The sequence below is a fragment of the Temnothorax nylanderi genome, unplaced genomic scaffold, assembly GCF_030848795.1.
Source record: "Temnothorax nylanderi isolate EJ_2023f unplaced genomic scaffold, tnyl_v1.0 TNYL_tig0141_pilon, whole genome shotgun sequence".
Classification (NCBI taxonomy): Eukaryota; Metazoa; Arthropoda; class Insecta; order Hymenoptera; family Formicidae; genus Temnothorax; species Temnothorax nylanderi.
The window spans coordinates 114,414-140,576 of NW_027249203.1; the positions used below are offsets into that span (position 1 = coordinate 114,414).

General features: G+C 34.0%; 1 protein-coding gene and 1 long non-coding RNA gene across 2 annotated transcripts in view; one reads left to right on the forward strand and one right to left on the reverse strand.

Annotated features, from left to right (window-relative positions):
- LOC139777233 (uncharacterized) overlaps positions 1-25,944 on the forward strand; it is a 54,183-nt gene extending 28,239 nt beyond the window's left edge. Inside the window, exon 2 of the mRNA XM_071714534.1 lies at positions 22,503-25,944. Within this exon, the coding sequence (XP_071570635.1) occupies positions 22,512-23,720 (1,209 nt within the window). The 5' untranslated portion in view covers positions 22,503-22,511 and the 3' untranslated portion in view covers positions 23,721-25,944. The remainder of the gene's footprint in view (positions 1-22,502) is intronic.
- LOC139777240 (uncharacterized) lies at positions 13,314-14,213 on the reverse strand. The gene is made up of 2 exons (XR_011719292.1): positions 13,881-14,213; positions 13,314-13,786 (listed from the first exon to the last, which is right to left on the reverse strand). It is a non-coding gene; the product is annotated as an uncharacterized lncRNA (long non-coding RNA).
- Positions 25,945-26,163: the final 219 nt, after the last annotated feature.

The following is a 26,163-nucleotide window of genomic DNA, read 5'->3' on the forward strand; positions in this document are numbered from 1 at the left end:
TAAACGGCGTTATATACAATGCCTTATGTGAAAATGGTAATTTTAATTTAACTGCATTTGAGCCGTCGTTATGATGCGTCTGGCAATGTGCGTGCTATAATATAGCTGTTTTATCGTTGACACGAATTACCCGTTGCGAATTCAACTTTTTATGGAAACGGACAAGCTTATGGCACGTTTATGAAGGCAGCCGCTCACAGAAGATTCAAATTGAAAAAGGAAGAACGAGAAGAAAGAGTCAGTGACAACGAGGTGCCTCCAGGGCTGCAACAGTCGTCGGGTGGGAGAGAATACTAACCCCCCGTAGACTGCGCAGCTGTGAACCCCCCGCCAACTCCGGCCTCGTCTCAACGACATGTCGAACACCAGTGAATTCCGAACGCACATATCGAACCCAGCGGGACCCGTTGCCATTTTGCAAAGCCGCTCACATTCATCCGAGCATGCACACGTGGGCACCAATTTCTTTTCGAGTCTTTGCTCATATGTGCGGTTTGAACGATTCGTTCGTGCGGCTGGAATTTCGCTGTTGGATGGTCATCTGCGTCGATATATGGAATTTTAATTTTCACATTCTTGTGTGTATTCCTTATTTATAATTATATAAATATTACAATAATTCATACCCTTGTATACAGAGTGTTGAAAAAAGGTGGTACCAAATTTTAAGGGTACGTAGTACTTATGAAAACAAACCGAAAAGTCTTATTGTTAGTAAGCATTATTCCAAAAACCATTTATTACCGAGTTATAAAGCATTTTCTACAGCAGACGTTTGATATGTGCTCTCCGTTTATTTCAACACACAATTCGGCACACTTTCTCATTGAAGATCAAACACGTTCAAAAATTCCAGGTTTATTTCAGTTTATTTCATATTTGTTGACAAGAGTTTTCAATTTTCTGTATCAGTTCATCTAATGTGTCAACTGATGTGGCGTATACCATGCTCTACAAATGCCCCCATAAATAAAAGTCTAACGAATTTAAATCTGGTGAGCGAAGTGACTATACAACTAGATTGCCACGTCCTATCCACTTTTCTTGAAAACAATTGTTTAATTGCTGTCTAACAATCTTGAGGAAATGCACAGGAGCACCATCGTGAATGAACCACATTTGTTGTCTACGTAGAAGAGGAATATTTTCCAAAAGTTCGATGATTTTCATTATTTGTCTACTTACCTTAGAAGCTTGTGAAAGACAAGTATACGAGTGGTTGCGTGTTACAAATACGTTATAGGGTAGACCGGGGACAAAAGTAACATTTTGAGTTTAAGATTTTATAACAGTTAAAATATAATATCTACGTAAAAAAGACTTGTACCTTTAGATGTAGAATTTATTTGACTACAAAATTTTCTTGTGCTGAATTCAGTAATGTAACTAGGAAAAAATTTATTATTGTTTAAAGAATATGAGGAATACTGTTACAACCGTCCCAACCCCCGGGACAATTGTAACAGCAGAGGGGGACGATTGTACCACATCATCTATAAACAAAATAATGGTTATTTAGTAGGTTTAATTAATCAATCTTACGAATTTTCTATAAGAAATGCAACTTTAATGATAAAATAATTTGTTACATGACAATATCAGTCTCTTTTTACATTAGCAAACAAAAACAAATAATACTGTTTTCTCAACTGAAAGACTATTTATAATCATATATATTTAAAAAATTAACTATAATAAAATGAAAAAGAAACAAAAAATAACAATTGTAATGCTACAACTGTCCCCAGGCATTGATGTTACAATTGTCCCCTAATGATATTTTATGATTTGAAGTAAATTTTTTACATAAATATCTGGATGAAAGTCAATCGTATTATGCAAATCATCAACATAGATAATCACTAAAACATATAAAGATAAAACCTTATACCTTCGGCATAAAGAAAGAAAAATATTTCAGATTTTATGCACGTAAGAAAACTTACTTCAGGAAGGAAAAAAGTAACTTCTTCTCCTGCACACGTGCACGTTCCGCGAGGGGCGGCAATGAACTAAGGAACAAATGCCGCTCTATCTAGCGGATCTCGCCTCGCTGTCCCACACACGTACATACCTTTTATAGTTTAAGAAATATTCACGATGTTACAACTGTACCCTGTTACTTTTGTCCCCGGTCTACCCTACAATGCATATCGTGAAACGAACAGAGAATAAATTAAATGCTTTATAACTTGGAAATAAATAGTTTTTGCAGTAATGTTTGTTAAGATTTTTCTGTTTGTTTTCACAAGTACTACATATTTCTATTTGGTACCACCTTTTTTTAACACCCTGTATAATTCATATTAAAAATCTCCTCGTTGTTTATCTAGTAATTAAACCTTTTTTCAAGTTTCACACATATTTAATTTGATTAAAAAATAGAGAAATTTTTTCAAATTGCAAAGTTTTTTGAATAATTTATCGAACAAAATAAGACAATATTTTTGTACAAGATTATATATATTTACATATATCTGTAATAAAATATAATATTTTAAAATCTTGTTCAAAATATTATGTTATTAGATATACATATATAGGTATAATATAATATAATATTTTTAATATAGTTTTTGTATTTATCTGATAGCTCAATTAAGAATTTCTATATTTTTTAGATCAATAGAATATTAAAACGTATAAAACTATAAAATAAGTTTTGATTAAACAATTATTTTAGAAGAAGGATTGAAGTTTGCTATATAATCGTGTATGTGTAATTTATATAATAAAATTATATATACAATAAATAACGTATATTATATATTATATATAATATTATTTACATATATAATACAATTATTATTATATGTGTAAAATCACCTTCTTCTTAATCTATATATATATAATTAAATCTATTTTTTAATTAAAAACAATTTTATGCGGCATTATTAATATGTTAATGTTAACTAATATGTAATACACATATACGTATTTTTTATATTAACTTTATGAAGAATATATAATTACAATTATTTTATTTTAAATAATTAATTATTTATTTAATATCAATAAATAAACATGACATTTTAAGAAAAGTCGGGAAGAAAAATCGGCTTAATTTTTTAATAATTCTGTTATATTTTTAAGATAGTAAATTATACTTTGTAAGTCACGCGTTCTCGATTCCACTGGTCGGATGTCAAAGTCCAACTTGGTAAATCTACCGGGAACTTTCTTAAAATTAAGCAATTCCCCCGAATGATTCGGGAGAGACTGCCGAGACGCAATGTAAACGGCATATAACCGAACGACTTAATCCGAAATACCGTTGGAATATACCAATCTGATTCGTCGACTCGCAATTTATTCCTCCGTACTCCTCGCCATCTCGCGCTGCCGCTCTCCAATTAACTTTAAATCACCCTCCTCCGCGGACCCTCCTCATAACGTGAAACTTCGAAATTCAGTCCCAGTTCGTCTCGATTTACGCAGGCTGTGTACTATAATGTCCTCGAAAGTTTTGTCAAAAGTCTATTGCTTTTATATTAATGCACTTATGCCATGAATTTTACATAAACTATAATGTTTTAAGAATCTTTAACACTAGAACTACCGAAGATTAACCTATACCTATTTCTACCGAAAAGGGGGACCGCGCATAAAATGGGGGAAAAAAAAAAGAAAAATAGACAACAAATTTATAAAATTAATTATCTATATATTTCAATAAAGTCGGAGAAAATTTCAGAAATTTGGATGTTTTAAAAATAAATAATAATAATTTTAAAAAATGTAAAAAAAGTCATTTTGACCCCTTTGGTAGTTCTAACGTTAAAATAATTTAGTGTTCAGTTTATAATCTATCCTGTGCTTGTACTACTACTAACAATAAGAACAATTTTTCTAACCACACGGAGATGACATCAATAATTAAACTATACATATTTTAGTACATTTTATAAATTAGTACAAATTTATATCATATTTTTATACAAATCTGTCTTATATATTTTTTATACAATTATCAAAATATTTGCTGCGTGTACAGTGTAAATCCTATAAAATACATAATGACACACAACATTGCGTTATTTACAGTTCCTTAAACCGTGCGTAAAAGTGCGGTCTTATAAACGATTAAGTTGACTAATTTCGAAGCGGCTTACGTGACACGCTCATCAACTGAACGGAATACGAAGGGCGGTTTGTGGCCGAGTTATGGGGCAGGGAACAATTCAAGGGGGCGTGCATTGTACCTCCTGTCATCTTCAGCCAAAGCCTTCGTTGCCCCAAATGCTAATTATATGTCAACCGTTATATGTCACGTGCCATATCGCGAAAGGTTTGACTGTCAGAGACGAAACAATGAGAAAGGACTTGCTAATGAGTCTGATTTGAAACAAAAGCAGTTTAAAAAAGGACCCCGCACCATTCTTATGGGAAAATGTCTTTCTGTGGATTTGGCTAATTTTTGGATATGTTGTAGTTCTCATCATTCTGAACAAATGTCTCAATGGGCACAACTTGATCCTATGAGCCGTTTCCGCGCTATAAGCCCTGGAAGGTCCAGATTTGACATGTAAAGGTGTAAGCTTTTCGACTCGATATATGTGACCCTCGGTCTAGTGTGTGTGTGTGTGTGTGTGTGTGTGTGTGTGTGCGCGCGTGCGTGCGTGCGTGCGTGCGTGTGTGTGTGTGTGTGTGTGTGTGTGTGTGTGTGTGTGTGTGTGTGTGTGTGTGTGTGTGTGTGTGTGTGTGTGTGTGCGTGCGCGTGCAGAATTGCGTAGGTTTATATATGCGAACGTGAGTTTCCTGCCATATTAACGTATAGTAATGCGTCACGCTCTTCTCACTTTGCCGCCTATGCGCAGACCGAGGATATTCTCTCGCTGGACGGAGTATACATTAGATGTTGCACATAATCTGTGCCAAATACTAACAAATACTCTTGAAGATATGAACATGTCTACCAAATGTTCATGCGTATCATGTTGGATAATATCATATCATGTATTTATAAAAAAAACTACTATATGCACTTTTACATATTCCTACTTGCATAACTGCTATACATTATATAATCCTGTCTCTATACATGTTGAATGGTATACCTTTTAGTATCTGTGCATATCAAATCCAAATACACACTGTCTAGCTGCTTAGCTGCTGTCTGCGCATAGGCGGCAAAGTGGGGAGAGCGTGACGCATTAATATGGCACTTAACTCATGTTCGCATATATAAACCTACGCAATTCTGCACACACACACACACACACACACACACACACACACACACGCACGCACGCACGCACGCACGCACGCACACACACACACACACACACACACACACACACACACACACACACACACACACACACACACACACACTAGACCGAGGGTCACATATATCGAGTCGAAAAGCTTATACCTTTACATGTCAAATCTGGACCTTCCAGGGCTTATAGCGCGGAAACGGCTCATAGGATCAAGTTGTGCCCATTGAGACATTTGTTCAGAATGACGAGAACTACAACATATCCAAAAATTAGCCAAATCCATTTTCCCATAAGAATGATGCGGGGTCATTTCTAATTTCTCCTTAAGAGAGACATTTCTTCTGACCATAATTTTGATGATTTCTTTATGATATAAGATAACGATTCTATGACCATAAAGAGACTATGTTACTTCTTCGAAAGTATCAATTATTATTTATACTGCATTAATTTATACTCCAAATTTTATATAAATTAATGTAAATATGAAGGTTCGTCTTTTTGATTAAAATTTCCAATTGATTAGTATGCGATATGATGTTATGATAAGAAGTCTATGCATTCTGACAATAAGTAATAATGATAGTAATGAAATATGTCACGTGTATATGTGTATATGTGTATGTACACATATATACACATGTACACACATATGTACACATGTATGTACACACAGAAAAATATATACTACCTACAAGTTAATATTACTTGCTTCAAGTATTTGATAAGTTCATATATGAGCAAATCTACCATAAAGTCGTCATAAGTATCACATTTACTCAAAACATATTCTAGATCTTAGCAAGTTTAGTACTTGAAACAAGAATATTAAATTAATACGAACATTCTGTTTACTTACAATATAGAGTCCACGGAAGAGAAGCATATACTTCAATAAAGATATCACATTTTCTTGAGAGAAGTTTATCCGTTATTTGAATCAAGTAAAAATTTTATTCATCTAGAATAATCGTTTACTTCAAAAAAGAATTTGTATTCTTGATGATTACAATTAATATTATTTTTATTTATTTAATTTTCTTTAATTCTTTAGTTCCTAAGTGGAATGTAGGTTAGGAGGTTTTCGTGCGCGGTGCGGAGGGGTACAGTTTAGAATATAAAAATTCCTGTCCTCAGGTGGACTCGAACCCGGTTCCTCGTGGTTATGAGTCTGACACTTTATTACTAGGCCACATCTCTGATTATATTCTTAGTGCTGCAGTATCTAGTTTTCACAGAAGTGATTCATTGATTTCAAGTATTTCATATTCTTACCTAAAGAATCAGTAAATATTCAAATCAAGCTTATGTGGTTTTTCTTAGATAAAGTTTACAGAATATACTTGAAATCAATGAATCACTTCTGTCAAAACTAGATACTGCAGCACTAAGAATATAATCAGAGATGTGGCCTAGTAATAAAGTATCAGACTCATAACCACGAGGAACCGAGTTCGAGTCCATCTGAAGACAGGAATTTTAATATTCTAAACTGTACCCCTCCGGACCGCGCACGAAAACCTCCTAACCTAGAAGAATGTTGTTCTATACAGCCAAGTATTTCATATTCTTACCTAAAGAATCAGTAAATATTCAAATCAAGCTTATGTTGCTTTTCTTAGATAAAGTTTCAGAATATACTTGAAAGAAGAATAAATTCTTCTTTTAAGCACATGATGATAAGCTCTTCTAATACTTATGATAAGTATATCTTAAAACTAATAAGAAAATATTCTTTGTTGAAGAAAACTATTACTCAAACCAAATAAAATAAAATGAGTAATTGCTTTTCTTGGCTGTAGAACGATATTTTTCTGTGTGTAGGTATAAAATAAAATAATAAAGTATGTAACATTTTTTTAGAGTTAAACTCAGTTAAAAGATAAATTAACAGTATTTCAAAATGGGGTTACAAATCATAAAAAGAGTCGAACAAGAAATTTTGCGGCGCACCTTATTTTCTTATCGCCACTTAACAGTGAAGAGTGATAGGAGTCTGAGTTCATGAGCAGATATACTAGAGAAGACCGCGGTGATTGATGCAGCTTATACACGCGAAATCGCTATCCGCCCACTTTCACCCTCTTATTCCAGGATGTTCATACGAGGGATTCATTGATTCGAATCGCAGCGCTTACTGTGTTTAGGGTCAGCTATTTTAATGCAAGATATGTGTCATTGCACATCTGTGAAAGGATTATCAATTTGTATTGAATTTTCTTTGCAAAGTACATTAATAAAGTTTTTGTGTGTGCTGGGATTTCTTGTAAAATTATATTATAAGTTACATGGAAAAAGATATAAATCTCTCTCTCATATATCATTCTTTTAAAATCGAATATTTCAAATTTAACTTGTAAAAATTTTAATTTGTTTTATAATATTATTTGCAATTATTTTATTTATTAATATAAGCAGTTAGTTAATTATTTCTTTTCTATACATAACAATTATAACAATTTGCTTTTCTGCATAACAATTATAAATATATTCTTTGCTTTTATTTTGAATGATACTTGTTACTTTAATCTTCAAACTTTAAAATAATGTACAGAAAAAAGGAGCATGCAAACAGAAAGAATAGCATAATAATGAGAGTGACAAAAGAAAAAGACTAGCTATTCTCAGACAGTCGCATTTGCAAATCAAGGATCACGAACTTAAAAAGTATTTTACGATAACAGAGACGACGGTGAAACGACGTTCAGTCGAAACTAATCTTTTAAGGAGGTTCTACAGATAATGGATGTATCTAAAAATTGGAAAAAAACTTCATGGACGTATAAAGTGAGATGCGAGAAAAGTGCTCAAAAAATTTTAGCATCGGTTATCGTGTAAAAATTTGCAAAAATGAATTTTGAAATCACAGTTTTAACATGAGCTCTTATGGCAAAAAGGTTCCCGGAGACAGGAAACAAGATATTAATTATATGAAGGCGGCCTACCAGAGATTCAAAAAACGGAGCTCTTATAGATCTTAATCTAAGCTTTTCAGAAATATCGAGAAAAACAAGGGTTATCGTGTAAAATTTTGTGATATTGGCTATTGAAACAGGCCATATCACAGTTCACGTAGCGTGCTTCGAATAACAAGGGAGATTTAACAACGTCGCAGCGACTGCACCTCACATAACCTTTTATCTGTCAATGATTTTTGGGCATTTTCCATTCGAAGAACACCTTTCTTTTTAGTGAATTTTCCTCTTTTGACACCACGTCCTTATTTCTCCATGAATTGGTCGGGCTTGGAGGAGTCATTGTAAATTTATAAAAGTAAACGCAGTCACTGACTAGAAAAGGACCACGCTCATATGAGCAGAACAGCGAGACTCAAGTTCGTGACGTTATCACATTTTCTCGCATGTATAAGAAGCCGGAGTCAAAGGAGCACTTACACGATATTTTTAATTATTCCTCGCTTCGACTAATACGGGTATGATATAAGCTCTAACATCATCAAAATTCATGAAAATATTTTATAAATACTTAGAATTGATGAATTTGAAGATTTTCTCTTCATCTCTCGACTGACTAGAGAGTACCTGTAGAACCTCCTTAATTGTTTTCCTTGATTATGATAGAAAGTAAACAATCTCAAGAGAACAAAATCTTGATGATCGAAAGGGATCGCGGGATAGAGAAAAGTAATTACCAGACCGACAACGAGATGAGTAAATTTGCAAAGCCATTTCAAGTTTCTTCGAGCCCTTTCAACTTTCTTTAAGTTCGAAGCTATTCGTTCGTCATCGTTAATAGTTTACTGGAGGTGATTGGATTCTTCGGATCGTTTGTAACCATATCGGTAAACTTTGTACATTTAGCGCCTGCGATTTAATCTCTACCTTTAGACAGATCGCTCGTGAAAGGGTTACCGCATTATTGAGCAAGCGGCTCTTAGCTTTACGTAGTCCGTGCGTCTTTTATGCAAAATTTATTTGCAATACTCATTTCAAATATTTCGTTTTTTTCTTGATGTCAAAGTTTACGTTCAGTTATTTTTTGTAGATTATTTTAAAATATAAGATTTTGGAAAAAAATTTTGATATATGATCTTTTAATTTTTTGTTATATTTCTGTTGTATTTTGTTGCATTTAGATTAATATCTTTATGGAACAAAAGCATATATTTTACAATTCCATAGTTAATAGTGAATAATATATAATAAAGTAATGCATCAGATATATAAAATCGCACGATACTACAAATGCGTGCGTGCACATACATCGCTACGCACACTTCCTATGTACAGTGTTTATATATACAATGTATATGTATACATCGTGTGTGTGTGTGTGTGTGTGTGAGATTGCACTTTATTTGAAATATTGAATTTTTCTATCCCGATTGTGCATACATGGAACACTCTTCATGTATGTACACAAAAGCACAACTGCTAACACAATAGAATATTGTTAAACCTTTATTCAATTGTTATATTTTTAGCTGCAAGATAATTTTGATATTTTATGATTTCACTCTTGTTTATACTCTCTAGCTGTAGTCAAAATTTTTTTTATCATAGATTATCAAGATTCAATTCTTTATTCTTGAAGTTTAATCTTGAGGAGAGAATTATTCACGAAATTACACCAAACTCCGAAAGGAGCAAATAGTCATATTGATGATCGCATGGGATATATCGTCGATTGGGTCGAGTGGCATTAAGAAAACAAAATGGTCTCTAGCTGTGTGTCGGCCATGCTTTGGTTGGGATTGATTTAAATTGGTAGAATTACCGCGAGTGCCGCGGGTCTCGGTAGCGGGGAACGATACTGATTGCCACGGCCGCTCGTTAAGCACTGTAACAATACTGACCCCCACCACAATACAGTTTGCCACCCCCCCTGCTTCTTGTACCCTCGTGCGACCCATGATAGCCTCCACCAATCTGTTTTCGTTTATCCCCTCCGTCGGCAACGATTTATTCTGTCTCTGTCGACCGAAGTGAAACGAGAGGAGGATGGCGCGAAAGAGAGATGGATTGACGCGATATTGTAGAGAAGGATGAAAGATAGGTTCAGCTAGCGTGCGAGAAGAGACTACGACGAGAGAAAGAGCGCGAAGGAAGAGGCAGGGGATAGAGCAAAAAGGATGAAGGGAGAAGCGTGAGAATGGGAAGAAGGATGCACGAAACAGAATGAAGATAGTAGAGGGAGAAGCGTGTGAATGTAAAGAGTGTGAGAAGGGAAACCAAGAATGGTGTTAGAGTAACCAGAGTAACGGAGAAGGCGGCCAGCGCGAAAGAAAAATGGATGAGAAAAAAAATGACAGTGTATAAGAAGAAAAAAAATGGAATGGAAGGTACAGATGAGAAAGATTAACTGGAGAAGAAAAAGTAAAAGGTGATGTGTGCGAGAAGTATACATATAAAATAAATATAAAATAATAAAATTGAAGAAAGATAGTAGAGGATAAAAGAGTCGTAAGAGCGACAAGGAAAGAAAGCGCGTTGAAGAAACAAAAGGCAAGGAATACCATGAAAGCGTAAAGAAAGTAGTGCAAAAGAATTAGAGGACAAAAGATAGGAATAAATCAAGAAAGTGATAGAGAAAGTGAGGACAAAATAAAAAAGAGAATGGTTCGATAAAGATAAAAGAAGAGAGAGAGGAGAAAAATGGGGAGAAAAACTGGGGGAAAGGGAGAGAATAGAAACAGAAGGAGAGAGAGAGAGAGAGAGAGAGAGAGAGAGAGAGAGAGAGAGAGAGAGAGAGAGAGAGAGAGAGAGAGAGAGAGAGAGAGAGAGAGAGAGAGAGAGAGAGAGAGAGAGAGAGAGAGAGAGAGAGAGAGAGAGAGAGAGAGAGAGAGAGAGAGAGAGAGAGGGAGAGAGAAGCGTATATCAAATATATTCCATCAGAGATGAGAGAAAACAGTATAAGAAAAGTCGTTTTAGTTTGACCCAACTGGCCAAATTAATATATTATTCATAAATTGCACAACGTTTCGGCCGAAAATTCCGGCCCTTCTCAAGTGAGCTTCACGCAATCCATCCGCCAAAAACCGCATGTAGAAATCAATTACGTCGCTGACGTCGTGCCCTGACTACATCATGCCAACGCAAAGCTAAAAAAGTCAACGGTTTACAAAAATAATAATCTCGCGATAGTCAAACAGATAAAATTCATTACGTTAAAATTAGATCAAAATAAAACTAATTAAAAAGGCTTACATATCTTGTGCGTCTCGAGACAAAATATGAGAACAGTGTCGCGTGAAAATAGAAACGTCGCAAGCCATATCCACGAACACGTGCGAACCGTGTAACAGTCAAAGTCGTACTGAAATTATCTACAAAATCAACGAATGACAAGCTGTGTTCAAATGTAAAACGAACAGAACCGAAACAAAAAGTGCAGACTAAGTGACACCGATAACACGGTTGTAGATATAGCTGGCAAATTTGCCGTGTCTTTTTGGAGATTAATTGTGCAGTCATACTTTTTGATAAAGAACATCTCCGAGATTTCTCTTTTTTTAAATTGTTTCTCCTTATATAAAATCTTCGGTTGACGCCAATTAAAATCATGATTGTGTGTAAGACGGTGCTTACTAACAACAGAATGATTATCGACATTTTTCCTAATATCGCCTAAATGTTCCTTAATGCGCGTTTCGAGGTGCCTTTTTGTTTGGCCAATGTATGTAACATTACAATCTGCACAGTCAATTTTGTATACCAGCTCAGTCTGCCTAAGATTCGGTAGCTTATCTTTTCCTTTCTTAATAACGCAATCTAGTTTCTTCGGGATGGTGTAAAGCACCCTAAAATTGGCGTCACGCATTGTACGGCTAAAAAAAGTATAAATTTTTTATCAAGAAAAGAATGATAAAAATATAAAAAATATAAAATTTTAGCTCATACAAAACTTATTTAAGAAATGTAGCAAAATGTTGATTAATACAAATTGCTAAATATCTCAAAATATCTAGCTAATTGTCAAAATATCTATAAAAATCAAATTATTTGCAAAGACTAATGCCCGTTTTTACCAACGTCGTTTATTCACTCTTTGTCTGTTTCTAAGGGAGACTGTTAGGGCCAAAGCACATATGACAGTCGTAGTCGTGGACGTAAGTAACGCACAAGCTTTGGCGTATCCTGATCTGTCAGGTCGGGGATTACAACCGTCGTATATCACTACGCCATGTTATGTGCTTTGGCCCTTAGAAAGAGACAAAGAGTGAATTAAACTAAAGTTCAAGTTAAACGACGTTGTTGAAAAAGGGCATAAATGGCTACGTTCAGCAGAACACAACAGTATTGCAACTGTTTTATGATTCTCTGCTGAACGATTCTAAACGCACCTAAAGTCTCAACACGTTCACAGCGGTCGCCATAATTTTCAGCGAATTAAAAGTACGTAAAACGTCAAACTGTCAAGCAAAACGTCATCGACATAGTATGGACTACGCGATGTATAAATGTATGGACTACGGTATGTACAAATATTAATATAAGAAAATAAAGAAATATATAATTATAATTTAGATAAAATTGGGTTAGCACGCATATAACATAGAATGATAGGTTAAAGGGGTCTATACACGTACGAGTTTGGCTCGCAAGTCCGGCTCAGCTCGGCTTCTACTCGTTCGTGGATGGGATGTTACGAGCCGGGTTCGGCGTCAAATGAGCCAAATTCGTACATTTTCTTTTCGTGTGTGGTGAAAAAACGTTCGAGTCCAGCTCGCGAATCAAGCTTGCCGAGCCGGACTTGCGAGCCAAACTCGTACGTGTATAGACCCCCTAAATGTATATAAAATATGTAATACTTTGATGCATATATTATACTTATTAATTAAATGTCATGTACTTATGTAGGGGAGAGTGGGGCTAGTCGTTACAATTTGCAAATAATAATTTGTAAACCGAATATTTTGCACCCTAACTTTCTGAAAGTTATACCGTTGGTTTGGTACAACATTGGAGAATGTTCCATTTTTTTTTCATTCCTATCTAAATATTAACATATGGGATAAATAATTAAATATGGAAGCATGTTTTTTGTAACAACATGCCCCCTAGTGGGGATAGTTGTTACAGTGGGGGGTATAAGTTGTTACATTGGTCAAAGGAGTTAAAAAGAGGAAAATTAACGTTGTATTAATGATTTTATTGTATCACTTACTGAAATGAGTTACATTTCCTTTTGTCCTTTCATACTTTCTGTCGTCTAAATATCACTACTGATAATGGATTAATGTCAGTAAAGAACTCATTTTTATTGAAGGTGAAAATAATTTGATAAATTGTAAGTAATTACGAAATGGTAAGCAAATTACAACACAAAAAACAAGAAATATTGCCTGGTATTTCAGTTATATAATTATTTAAGCAATAGGAAAATACCAAAAAAAAAATCAAAATTTCAACATCTTTCAAAAAATAATTGCGTTTTAATCAAAATCAGAGTTGCAGTTGTCGCAAACATAAAACACTTCGTTTTTTGCACATTTTGCATGTGCCCATGCTGTTGTTACAGTGGGTTGTTACAGTGTAACAATCTACCCCTTCAAAAATGTAACAATTAGCCCCTTCTAGACACTTCAGTATAGGTTATTGAATCTGAGAAAAACAGAAAGTTCTATTGTATCAAATATATCACCAAATTACTTCATAATAATCACAAAATGTAACTATATACATTTTAAACACTAACCTTTTATATATTTTGTTGCACAGCAATCAAATCTTCCGAGAAAATGTAGATCGCCAAGGCTGATTTTATAAAAAGCTTTGTGACGCACTTGTCCGTTAAATTAGACTAACCTAAACCCGTCAGAACTTGTATAACAACAAGCGTGTTGATCTCCAATAGTCTTCACTGCTCTGCTATCTATTGCTTTTTTTTAAAAGTCACTGTATCAACCCGAGTCGAAATTTTACTCCTTCTTTCGACCTCTTATTTTCCACATCTAAGGTTCTGGAGGATTTTGATAGGTTCTATATTGTATTGTACTTAGCTCCTACTTTGTGCCTCAAATAGGCAGTAAACGAACTGTTTCCCATTTTGAGGTTTAAAAGAGGAGTTATCAGTAAAACCTTCTAAAACCCTCTAGATCCTACACTGATCCTACACTGATAGAAAAATGTAGTAAATTTTAATTAATGTTTTCTCCAATAGTTCTTATAAAGTATTTTTTTTAATTCAGTTAATATTTTTCGAATAAAAAAAATATTCATCCAATTGAAACAAATTTTCTAAACCTAATAAAATATTTACTGAATTCAAAAGAATACCCCAGGTGGAAATCTGCCTCGATTTGCCGAGATTAAATACAGGGCCTGTGTAGAAAAATCCAGTTTGGAATATCCGTCTAGGTCCAGAATACACCCTAGAAATTTACCTTGACTTTACCGAGACAAAGAATAGTCGGGAAAATCTACATGGGTCCTAGATTGCCACTGACAGGTTTTTCCCAAATTAGATATGAAACTTTGGGGCCTGAATTGGATAATCTAGCTTTAAATACCCTAATAGGTCCAGAATATAATCCTGAAATTTACCTAGTTTTTCCCAAGATAAAATTTATGTACTATAATATCAAGAGACACGGTAGTGTTTCGCGCCAAGTACGCGCGGAGCGAGACGCACCGTGACTCATTTACGCGAACGCACGAGTTGCGAGTACCCGAGATTTTGAGATCTCAATAACGAGTAAACGGATCAAGTTCTAAGTAGGCTAGGAATAAGTAGGCTTGGTGTGATCGATAGCTTGGGGTCGATTTATATAATAAGTGTTTTTATTTTTCCGCTACGTGCCCTACGAGCGGAGACAATGCAAAGTCTGAAATGGTAAATTTTACAATTAAGAATTAAACGTCGTCGTCGTCATCGCCGTACGTACGGTTGCTTTTGCCTCGATAGATGGCATTTAAGAACATCTCGAGCGTCCCCCCGGGTCCCCTCCATGACAGTGTTGCTACACTGAAAAGAGACAGCATATACGCGTACGTGCGCGCTCGTCGCTTAGTGCGTTTGCACGGACAGCGCGCTGTCAGTCAGTTATATAACCTAGAAATACATATCGCGTTCGCGCGTAACACCGTGGTCTTTCATCGTTAAATACTACTAAGTATGATCGTTTAATTCCCAATTTCGGTCGCGTCACGCAAGGATCGAAGTGCTACGAAATTAGGATGTGGGTGTCACAAGAGGCAAAATATCAGCGGGTCGGAGCATCGACATATAGTATGGACTACGCGATCTCTATATGAAAGCCTTCAAAAAGTGTCCGGTAGAGTTGACCTCTACCTCGTTAACTCTTTGTCTGTACGCACTGGATAGAAAAGGACAGCTTGACCTCTACCAGTCGCTATCTCTTTTCTTCCACCGGTGTGAGTCGCCGGTCATATTTTTCTATACCTGTGCGCAGTCCATACTATGACCGGTATTCATAGTCAGATCTTATTTCAAGACCGTCTTAAGTAATGTCTTAAGATGCTAATACGGCTCTGTGATTGGTTCATAACATCTTAAGATCGTACTTAAGACGGTCTTGAATATAAGAACCGATTATGAATACCGGCCTATATGTCGATGGGTCGGAGATATGTAGTGATAGTCTTGACCGTTTACTATGTTTACGCGAGCGTTACTTCTGTGGTAACTTACAATAATTCACTCGTTTACGTGGAGGAATTATCGTATAAGTTACTACAGAAGTAACGTTTGCGTAAACGTAGTACGTGACAGATAGTGTGTGTGTATGTATGTGTGTGTGTGTGTGATCATCAATATATTATATAATATTATATATTAGAAGGTGCATCCAAAATCACACACGTATGCATATGCCGTCTTGTAAATGTTTTGTAAATTGCTGTCTTGTAAAAGTTGAAGAGAATGAGAAAGTGATCTGTAGCGCAATTCGTATTGTAGGCAAGTTATAATATTAATTGAATCGAGTCCATTATATTATTTATGATAGACGTTGATTTTATATCTTAGTGTCTGGAAATATTAATTATTCACGAAAGCAATAACAACAAAATAAATGTTGGTAAATTTTACGTTTGTATTCAGCAATCTCTAACATTTTAAAAAATAATTAAATTAAATATGCTCTTCTCACACACAAAAAAGATTAGACTCTAAAAGGATTAATTAATATTTAATCTAAATATATCTATCATAATAAAAATTATAATAGCAAAGTTTTTGGAAGTGGTGGACAAACCAGTTTATATTTTTAATGCAAACTTTACCTCGAATTTTTATATTCGTCAGTCATCAGAGGATTTTTTCTGCAGATATTTGAAGACTGGTGGATAATGGATTTTCTCGTGATTGAGCGCATACACGATTCTCTCTATTTAGATACTAACTTTTTGAATTCTGTTACAATAAAACTTTACTTTTTAGTATGGCGAACTCTTTGGTAATGAAGTTTTTAACAAGGTAAGATTTAAGATTATGTAATATAATTATAATTAAATTATCGTTTGGGAATATTATATATAACATTAACATAATTATTTTTTAAGGTAATTATGAAGGAGAGGGGCTTTCTTACCGATTGGCTGAAACTTCACAATTTTGTATATTTTGGTGCGTAAAACATAAATCTGTAAGTTAAAACTGTCGCTCTCAAATTTAGGAAAAACATTATTAAGTACTAAAATTGACTGTTGCGTAGTTAGAATGTCTGTTATACCAACATGATGTAGACGCACATGATCATGCGTAGTGACGTAAAAGTACATGGAATTACAGTACTATAGTGCAGTATAACAGCAACCTCTCATAATAGTCTTTAACGAAAATAATCAGCCACTAACGGAAAAGGAAATTCTGAATGGTATTGGTTACTGCTTAACAAACGCGAAAGACTGGGACGGACATCGCGCAAAGAGGAACAAAGTACAAAACCTAGAGTAAAGTTGTATTTTTAAAATTTGTAGGCTAAGCTATATAATAAATAATTAAGTCTGTTAATATAAAGTGTGTTTAATTTTAATATGACAATTTATTTTGTTTTGCCGACGATAAATAAAAATATTTTCTTTTTTGGGATAAACGAGTAAAATTATTATTAAAACATCCTTCGAAAATCCTTCAAATAAAATATTGGCCCAGCCGGGATTCCAGGAAATATTTTAGGGAAAAATTTTAGATTCAAGCCTGGGCCAGACTGGATTATAAAAATAATTATGGTACAAACCAAGCAAATATCTAGGAAAATTATAGGTCCCAGCTAGATTCCAGATAATTTTTTTGAACAAATTCTGGGCGCAATCTTGGGCCGACCTGGATTCAATAATAGGGCCTATACGATTTAGGCGTCCCAAACTTTACACAGGCCCTAGCTAGATTGTCCACCTGGGTCCCAGAAATATTTTTCAAAAAATATATGGGGCCCTGATTGTTTCCAGACAAAATTTCTACCTGGGTATCGTAAATTTATTAATATTTAAATATATGAAGATAAGTAATTATAAGAAGTAATAACAAAAATAAAGATGTTTTGTAATAGTTTTGTATATATTTAAAATTTCCTACCTTTAGTTGCACATATACGCATGCGTACACATACATACACACACATTCTTCTCATTTTATTTTGAATTATTAATTTTAATAAATAAAGAAAAAAGAGAGAAAGAGGGAAAAATAGTATAGAAAAATACAATTTTATATAAATAATCATTTATACGTCATATATAAAATTATTTTTTTCAGTTATCAATAATATAACTATTATTAACATAATAAAATTCCTTTTAATTTTGTTTTTACTATTTTTGATTAAATTAATAAGTAGAGAGGACCGTTATTATAAACATTTATTATAAACGTTATTATAAACGTTTAATAATCATATATAATATTTAATCGAAAATATAATAAACCTATAATAATAAAAATAAACTAAATAAAAATAACAGTTCTAGGTTGACATCAAAACAGATTAAGAAAACGTTAGGAACATTAAAGTAGGAGCATGATTTCTTAATTCAAACAGAATTGTCAGATTCTAAATAGGAGCCAGAGGTTGAAGACTTTGAAGAGGTTCAAAATAGGGTGATGTGACTGCTTAAAGTATCAAAGTAGGTGTTAGGTCGAACATTTTGGTCGAAAGTAGGTGTTAGATTGTAACAACAAGCCCCACTCTCCCATACTTATGTAAACTTTTTCAATAATTATTTTGAAGAAAATTACCAAGAGATAGTAGGAATGCATGATATATTACAAGATGGGCCACAAACATCATTAGAAGGTATGTACATTTTATTATAGTAATATTATAATTTGAGTTAGTACATTACATTTAATTAATAAGTATAATGCATCAAAGTATTACATATTTTGTATACATTTAACGATTTAACCTATTATTCTATGTTATATGCGTGCTAACCCGAGTTTATCTAAATTATAATAGATTATAATATATTTCTTTATTTTCTTATATTAATATTTATATATACATACCGTTTTGTAACTTTCTGTGCGTTTCCACTGTATCTATTGCGTTATAAATAACATTTTTATATGTATATTTATATTTATTATTCTCAGCGATGTTAATACACTGGAGGCAGTTATTTTACTGATAACGTTTTGCTTGAGATACAGAGTACTTTTAGTTCGCTAAAAATTATGGCGACCGCTGAGTGAACGTGTTGAGACTTTGAATGCGCTTAGAATCGTTCAACAGAGAATCATAAAACGGTTGAAAACTGTTACGTTCTGGTGAACGCAGCCAATGTAATTTGCAACACTAATGTCATAGTTTAATAAAAGTTTGAAACAAAAACGCAGCAATAAGTATACGAAAGAAAAAGTGGAATGAAGGAAAGATGCGACAGGACGATGTAAAGTGGCGCGAGAAACGACGGCTGCTTCGAGCCTTCGAGCTTGTCTTGGAAGGGCTTAGCGAGGAAACCTTCGCACGTAATCGCGTTCTTTTGTCGGTAGTGCACTTTAGTCGACAGTTGCGCCCTTCCATGGCGTTGCGACGCGCCACGCTGTCTATGTTGACGCTTTTCTATAGGCTACAGAGGCGGGGTTCGAGGCGAGTCGCGTGACAAGGCCATTTTCCCTGGTAGAATCTCGCTTCTCACACCGGGCATAGCTTTTCCTACCAGGCTGTCTCGATTATTAGGGCTGCCTTCGATCGAGGGGCAATCTAGAGGTGCGCCTGACGATAGGCGGAGCTTGCGAAAGCCTCTATTGCATTGTATTCCACATTCAGTAGGAGAATTTTCAACAAGAATCTTTTCTTTTTCATCCTTGCTCTTTTGAGCTTATTTAAGAAACTTCTAGCAGGGCTTAAAAAATAAAGAAAAAATTATGGCATTACTTCTGTAGGATATATAAAGAAGAAATTTATAAATAATTTGGATAAATTATTAATTTTATAACAGGTTGTAATCTAAATGCTCTTTAATGAATGTTTTTAATATATTCTAAAGAATTTTTCTAAGTATTTTTTGCTTAAGAAAGGCTTAATAAGTTTAAGCCTTTACAATTTTAGTTATTAATATAGAGTTTTAAAAGTTGCATTTCTGTTATATAAATTAGATATACTGCATTAGAATTGGCAAAAAAGAATTTGTATCACTAATTAATCGATAAAGCGATAACTGGATGGATAATTTGGGGCTCATATCCGTTCTCGCTTCGTTCGCTTGTAGGTCCCGTTTCTATATCATCGCGAGATGTTTAATAAATAAACAATAAAGAAATAAATACGAATAATTTTCGCGAATAATCTTTTATTCTTATGATCTGTATGATCTTTCGATTGATTTTGTCGATTGATGATCGTATGATCTTTCGTGGCTACAGCAGGGTTCGGTGATTACTTATTTGTGACGCAGCGACGTGTATCTGTATTTTCTTGTGTGAAAAGCCGTAAAATCAGCGAAAAAAGTCAAGTCGCGTGAAGAAACGTTTTTTAGTAACTCATAATTGTATCATGCCTGGATTTCTTGTAGGTACTGGACATCTTTTAGTCGGATCTATTGATAGTGTGATTCTAGTTTAAGTAAGTCTAGAATTATTTTTCTGTACGAGGCTATGACTCCTTTTCAAGATTTTTTATGTGAGATAGCATGTACTTCTTGTTTTGTATCGTGGTCCTATTAGCATTTCTCATAATAAAAAAATAGAATGTAATATAATTATTCAGACACAGTTAAAAAAATAGTTTTAATTCTATTAATTAGTATTAAACCAATATAATTTAGCATTTTTTTGTTTTTAAATTGTACACTCTTTGGCAGCTTTTTCTTTGTCAATTCCTTTATTGGATGAAAATGATGCTTTGATTGCAAATAAATTTTTCTTGATATGCATGAATAATCTCCCGGTTGGATACGATATACATTTATCACAAAAATTTTAAGTTACCAATTATCGCTTAATATTTAATAAAATATTTAATAGAAATTTAAAAAATTGCATATGCTAGGAAAAATACAAAATTTAAATTAAATTTGTTCTTGATAAAGTTATTCAATCTACAGAAATGGATAACAAAAAATTATTACATTTCAATATAAAGAGATAATCATAGAATTACGTGAGCAGACAAATACAATGCTAACTTTTTAGCATAAAACAAGAAATATAAGAATTTTAAGAAAATAGTTGAAAACATTATTATAAATAAATATTTAATAACTATTTAATAAAAGCTTTGAAAAAAACTTTATAAAAATAAAAATAAAAGATAAAATAAATAATTACAGATTAATATCAAAATTCTCTCAGTATTCTATAATTATAAATTTAATAATTATAATTATTTAATATTGAAATAATACCTCAAAAGAATTTCCGATTAACATCTATTATTTATTTTAGGAAAAAAGATGTCTGTACGAATATGTAATTTTTTTCAATAGAAACAAAATATTAAAGTTTGCGTAATGATGGATGTGTCTCAGACTGTGCAAACTTGTTTCAGCCAGACTGGTCCTATCGTAAATCTTGAATCAAGATCCGGTGACTGCCGCGCGATCCAGTCGCGAGTATTTTATGGAATCGCCAACGAGGTCCCATCCAATTCCAGCCGTCATTCCAAGTCCAAACATAACGCCATTCCACGGAGCAAACATTTCTACTTTTCAACGTGCAAACCTTCCGCAATACCTCCGGGGAAGCTTGCACTTCTACTGTGCTGACCATTTCGCATCTCATTCAGTTCTGCCATTCATTTCCCCCTTCCGCGTTACATATGCCTAATCGTTAGATATACAATTGTTATACAATAAATCTATATTTGAAATGTGAGTAAAGTATTCTAAAAATATTCTAAAAATATTTTTAAAAACTATTGTAAAAATATAAATTTTATTAAATTAGTTTTATTTTTTTAACAGGTATTTGAAAATGCACTAATCATATATTAACTATGTTACAATTAATCATACAAAATGATCATACAATTGATCATACAAATAAGTTTGCCAAAATGAGAATAAATACATTTGTATTTACAGCCTTATGTCATAAAAGAAACTTGAAAATAATGTAGGAAATAGAACAATGATAGAACATAAAATAGCTAGTCTATAAAATTATTTTTTTAAAACATTACAAAAGTGATAAATTCATTACTTTTTGAATTGATTAGATTTATTAAGAAGATAGTGCTTATGAACAGCAAGCATAGAACGATAAAATATTAGAAACATTTTTAAAAATACAGAGAAAATGATAATATTTCTTTGTTAAAATAGCAGCGTTCTTTTTTCTTTATAAATACCATAGCTACTGGCTACTGTTATATCCAATTATTCAGATTTACCAACATGTAGGTTTTATTCGTGTGTGCTAAAACAATAATATGGTGACTGTAAAGGGAAAGTTGCTAGATGCTTAATGACGATCCTCGAAGTCATCAAATTGATTGCCATGATTTGGATACTCCTTTTCTAACGATTAACAAAGCCCCGTTAGGGCACACTAAATGTGTTGTCAATAAAGGCATTAATATCTTTATTTCAAATTATTGTTGAGCATTTTCAAGTAATAAAACAACAAGTATATTTTTTAATATAATTTTATATCCTTTATATAATATATAAAATTACATTTAAAAAAATAAAATTTATGCATTTATCCTGATTTATCTTAATATTTATAAGATATTTAAATATAAATATGTTATAATATATTTTTTAATAGCCTTGTAAAAATATTTGGGAGTATTCTCCTAAATCCATCTACGGTAATCTACGCGATTTGCATTTTCGATCATGAAAATCTCGACATTACGAAAAACAATTATTTGACATTACTGTTAAACGATCAATATTTTCATTACAGGTCTACACCATGCAACCATTTGCAACCGGTAGCGCGATGGCGACCGAGACACCAACAAGCCTGCCACCCGAGAGGGTAACCTCCCCGACGCCTTGCCGAAATCTTACATTTTCCATCGCGAAGATTATGGAACCAGACAAACGACTGACCGAGCAAAACGCTAATCTGGTGCCTCCAGCACCGCCAGCAGCAGTACCAGCCACGACGACGACGACGACGATTCTTCAACAACCGCCGAACATCTCCTCCCCATCGTACTCAGCGCATTTGAAATCGGCGTTCGAGAAGTATGTACCGACCTTGAGGCATCAAGATCTCCTCCAGCATTATCCCGTATTGTCGAAGTACTATCCGTTGTATTATCCTAATCCCTTACTGAGGGCTTTCCCAGGCCCTCCCGCCTCGACCCCATCGGTCACGCAGAGTTCGCCACCTCCCACGACCATCCAGGAGGTCTCCTCGAGACTGAATCTGACTAGCATGTCGCCAGAGAACCAGCGCGGCAAAAAGAGCCCGGCGCCGCGCAGCGAGCTCGGTACCGCAAACAAGCAAAAGACCTTCACTTGCCCGGAATGCGGCAAGGTGTTCAATGCGCATTACAATCTGACGAGACACATGCCGGTGCACACGGGCGCCCGGCCGTTTGTCTGTAAGATTTGCGGTAAGGGTTTCCGTCAGGCGAGCACTCTTTGCCGACACAAGATCATCCACACCGCTGAAAAGCCGCACAAGTGCGTGACGTGCGGCAAGGCCTTCAATCGTAGTTCCACCCTCAACACCCACACACGCATACATGCCAATTTCAAGCCGTTTGTCTGCGAGTTCTGCGGTAAGGGCTTCCACCAGAAGGGTAACTACAAGAATCACAAGCTCACGCACAGCGGCGAGAAAGCGTACAAGTGCAACATCTGCAACAAGGCGTTTCATCAGATCTACAATCTGACCTTCCATATGCATACGCATAATGACAAGAAGCCGTTCTCCTGCAAGATCTGTGGCAAGGGCTTTTGCAGAAACTTTGACCTCAAGAAGCATATGCGGAAATTACACGACACAGGTTCGCCGGTGCTCAATGGATTAGATGCCTCGGGCCAGAGTCACAATCAACAGTCGGGCTACTCGTCAGTGTACCATGGCCCGGAACACTCTATCGTCAGTCCATTTATACTTCCTCCACCTGGATCCACCAGTTATCATTCTTTGAGTAAGATGTTGTGACAAAGCGAGAATATGCACTATCCCAGGAAGACTCAATATCCGCTCATTCTTGGCTCACCTGGCTACTCGACTGATATGGCTCAGTTGGCGCAAACTTCTAAATGAGTTAAGAAGGCATCCAAAGATTCGTTTGATTTCTTATGTGGAGAGAACATTTTTCAACTTTGTTACAAAAATGAGCCGAAAGATACGTTTCCGATGTATCTTGTTGAAAATGTATAGAACTTTAAAAAACTAATCCGCAGATAAGATTTTTAAATGTGATAGACGTTTTAATACAACAAAAAACAATATCAACGATTTGTTCGATAAACTCCGATAGCTGGTTGCTCATTCTTATTACGATTAAAATTGGATTAAAACAAAATTAACAAACGACTCAAATACATTCATTTTTTTTCATTCTACTTTCTTATTTTTATATATGTCGACAAAAAAGTATTTCTAATTTTCTATTTTTATAATCGTAATCGACAAAGTTGATTAAAAGTTATTCTTCTAAATTTATATAAAATATCTCGTATAACAAAATTGATTTTTCATATTTTTATATTATCTCACTGTTAAAAAATTCTTGATTAAATTCACATTAACATTACATTTTATCAATTCATAGTATGCTGTAAATAGAAATATAATTGTTAAACTTCCGACTGGGATTGCATGTGTTGTAACATTCTGGACGATACTTATGATCAACATGTAATTCTGTGGAATATTCGCAAAATGTACTAAATATTACAAATAATTCGCAGCGTGTACGAAATCAACCATATCACGAAGATAAATCAATAGGACACAGATGCCCTATTAGGCTCTTCACGAGAATTGGGAAGGGTTTTTAATGATCGATTATGAACGTTGATGGTTACATCAATGGATTCCTGTGGGCTAATGTAAATATTTGTAAATATTTGTATGTGCAAAGCAAATACGTTACGCGTTAACGGTGGACGGGAACGAGAGTTATTATAGCAAAGTGATCTGTAATTAGGGTCGTCTCGACACAGAGACTGATAGAGAGCCATGGGAAATACGATGAAGTCGTCCAAAAGGCTTATCAAAAATTCGTCCAGATTTCACGGAATGTTTACCTTCGAATTCCATTATGCATTAATTTCTCTGTTGCAAAAATAATTTGGAATAAATGTGTGCATTTGTAAGGAGGGAATGTTAAAAATCTAATATTTATATTAGGTTGCAAAGTGATTTAATTCGATATTCTTTTTTATTTAATGATATTCAAAATAATGTTGAAAAAATGTTTTATAACTACCACCTTTATATATTCTATTATTTTTTAATTATATTCCTTTCTTTTGGCATTTATGCAATTGTCAATGGAAATGTAGTCTAACATAATACAATATCTTTAGTAATGCTAACAACATATCAGAACTTACATATATTTATTTATCTTATTTTAAACTATTGCCACAAATCGCATATTCTCGTAATTATTATTTTTATTTTGTCACTAGTATATATTAAGGATTTTCCTTGAGACGGAATCGATGCATAATCGAATAGGAAGGAAAAAGATTTCAAAAGAGATTTTTTGTATCATGTAATTTACGAATAAAGAGCTACGGCTACGGCGCAGCGGAGCGTACGGAGCAATCTTATACGTTGACTGCATATCTATCTACTTTTAGGCAAATGTATAAATCGGTGTGATAGTAGCTTTAAGTGAATCATAGATAGCAAATAAAATGTTGGTCATTATTATTACTATTGTAATTATTATAGCTAAATCATGATCACTGTGGCTAATGCAACTGTGATCATTTAAAAGCTTTGCAATAGAATCAAGAATGTTTATAAAGATTATTATTATTATTATAACTCGTATAACTATGCATTTTTATTTACATCTCGTAAATGTGAAAAAACCGCCTGAGACTATTTTTATAATTATGCATAAAATAAATTTTGGAACGCCACGTTACAAAACAACATTGATTATTATAACAGGATATAATTTGCTTTGTCATATGTTAAAAATTTATTTTAAAGAAGCGAGTCATAACAGACTCTTGTCTGTACATGTATCGTGAGCTAGATAAGCGGCAAGTAATTGCGGTGAAATTAATCAAGCGTAACTAAAAGTGAAAAGTTATGTATGTAGATAATTGGTAGAGTAGATGAAAATGCATATATATGTATGTGTCCTTGTTGTAAATATGAGTCAATCCGATGCAATAAATTCGTCGATACCAATGAAGTACTGTTTGTTCCTTTCAGCTCTTCTCAAATCTTTCCTAGAGTTGATCAATTTTATTGCTAATTAGTATACGCTTAGCATATAATTGAATTGAAAAGTGAAGAATATTATAACAATAAAAATTAAAATCATCTTATGCCAAAAACGATTTAACTATTTAAATGAAAATAGCAACGAGAAAGCGAATAAATGAAATTTATGGATCAATATTAAGACTAT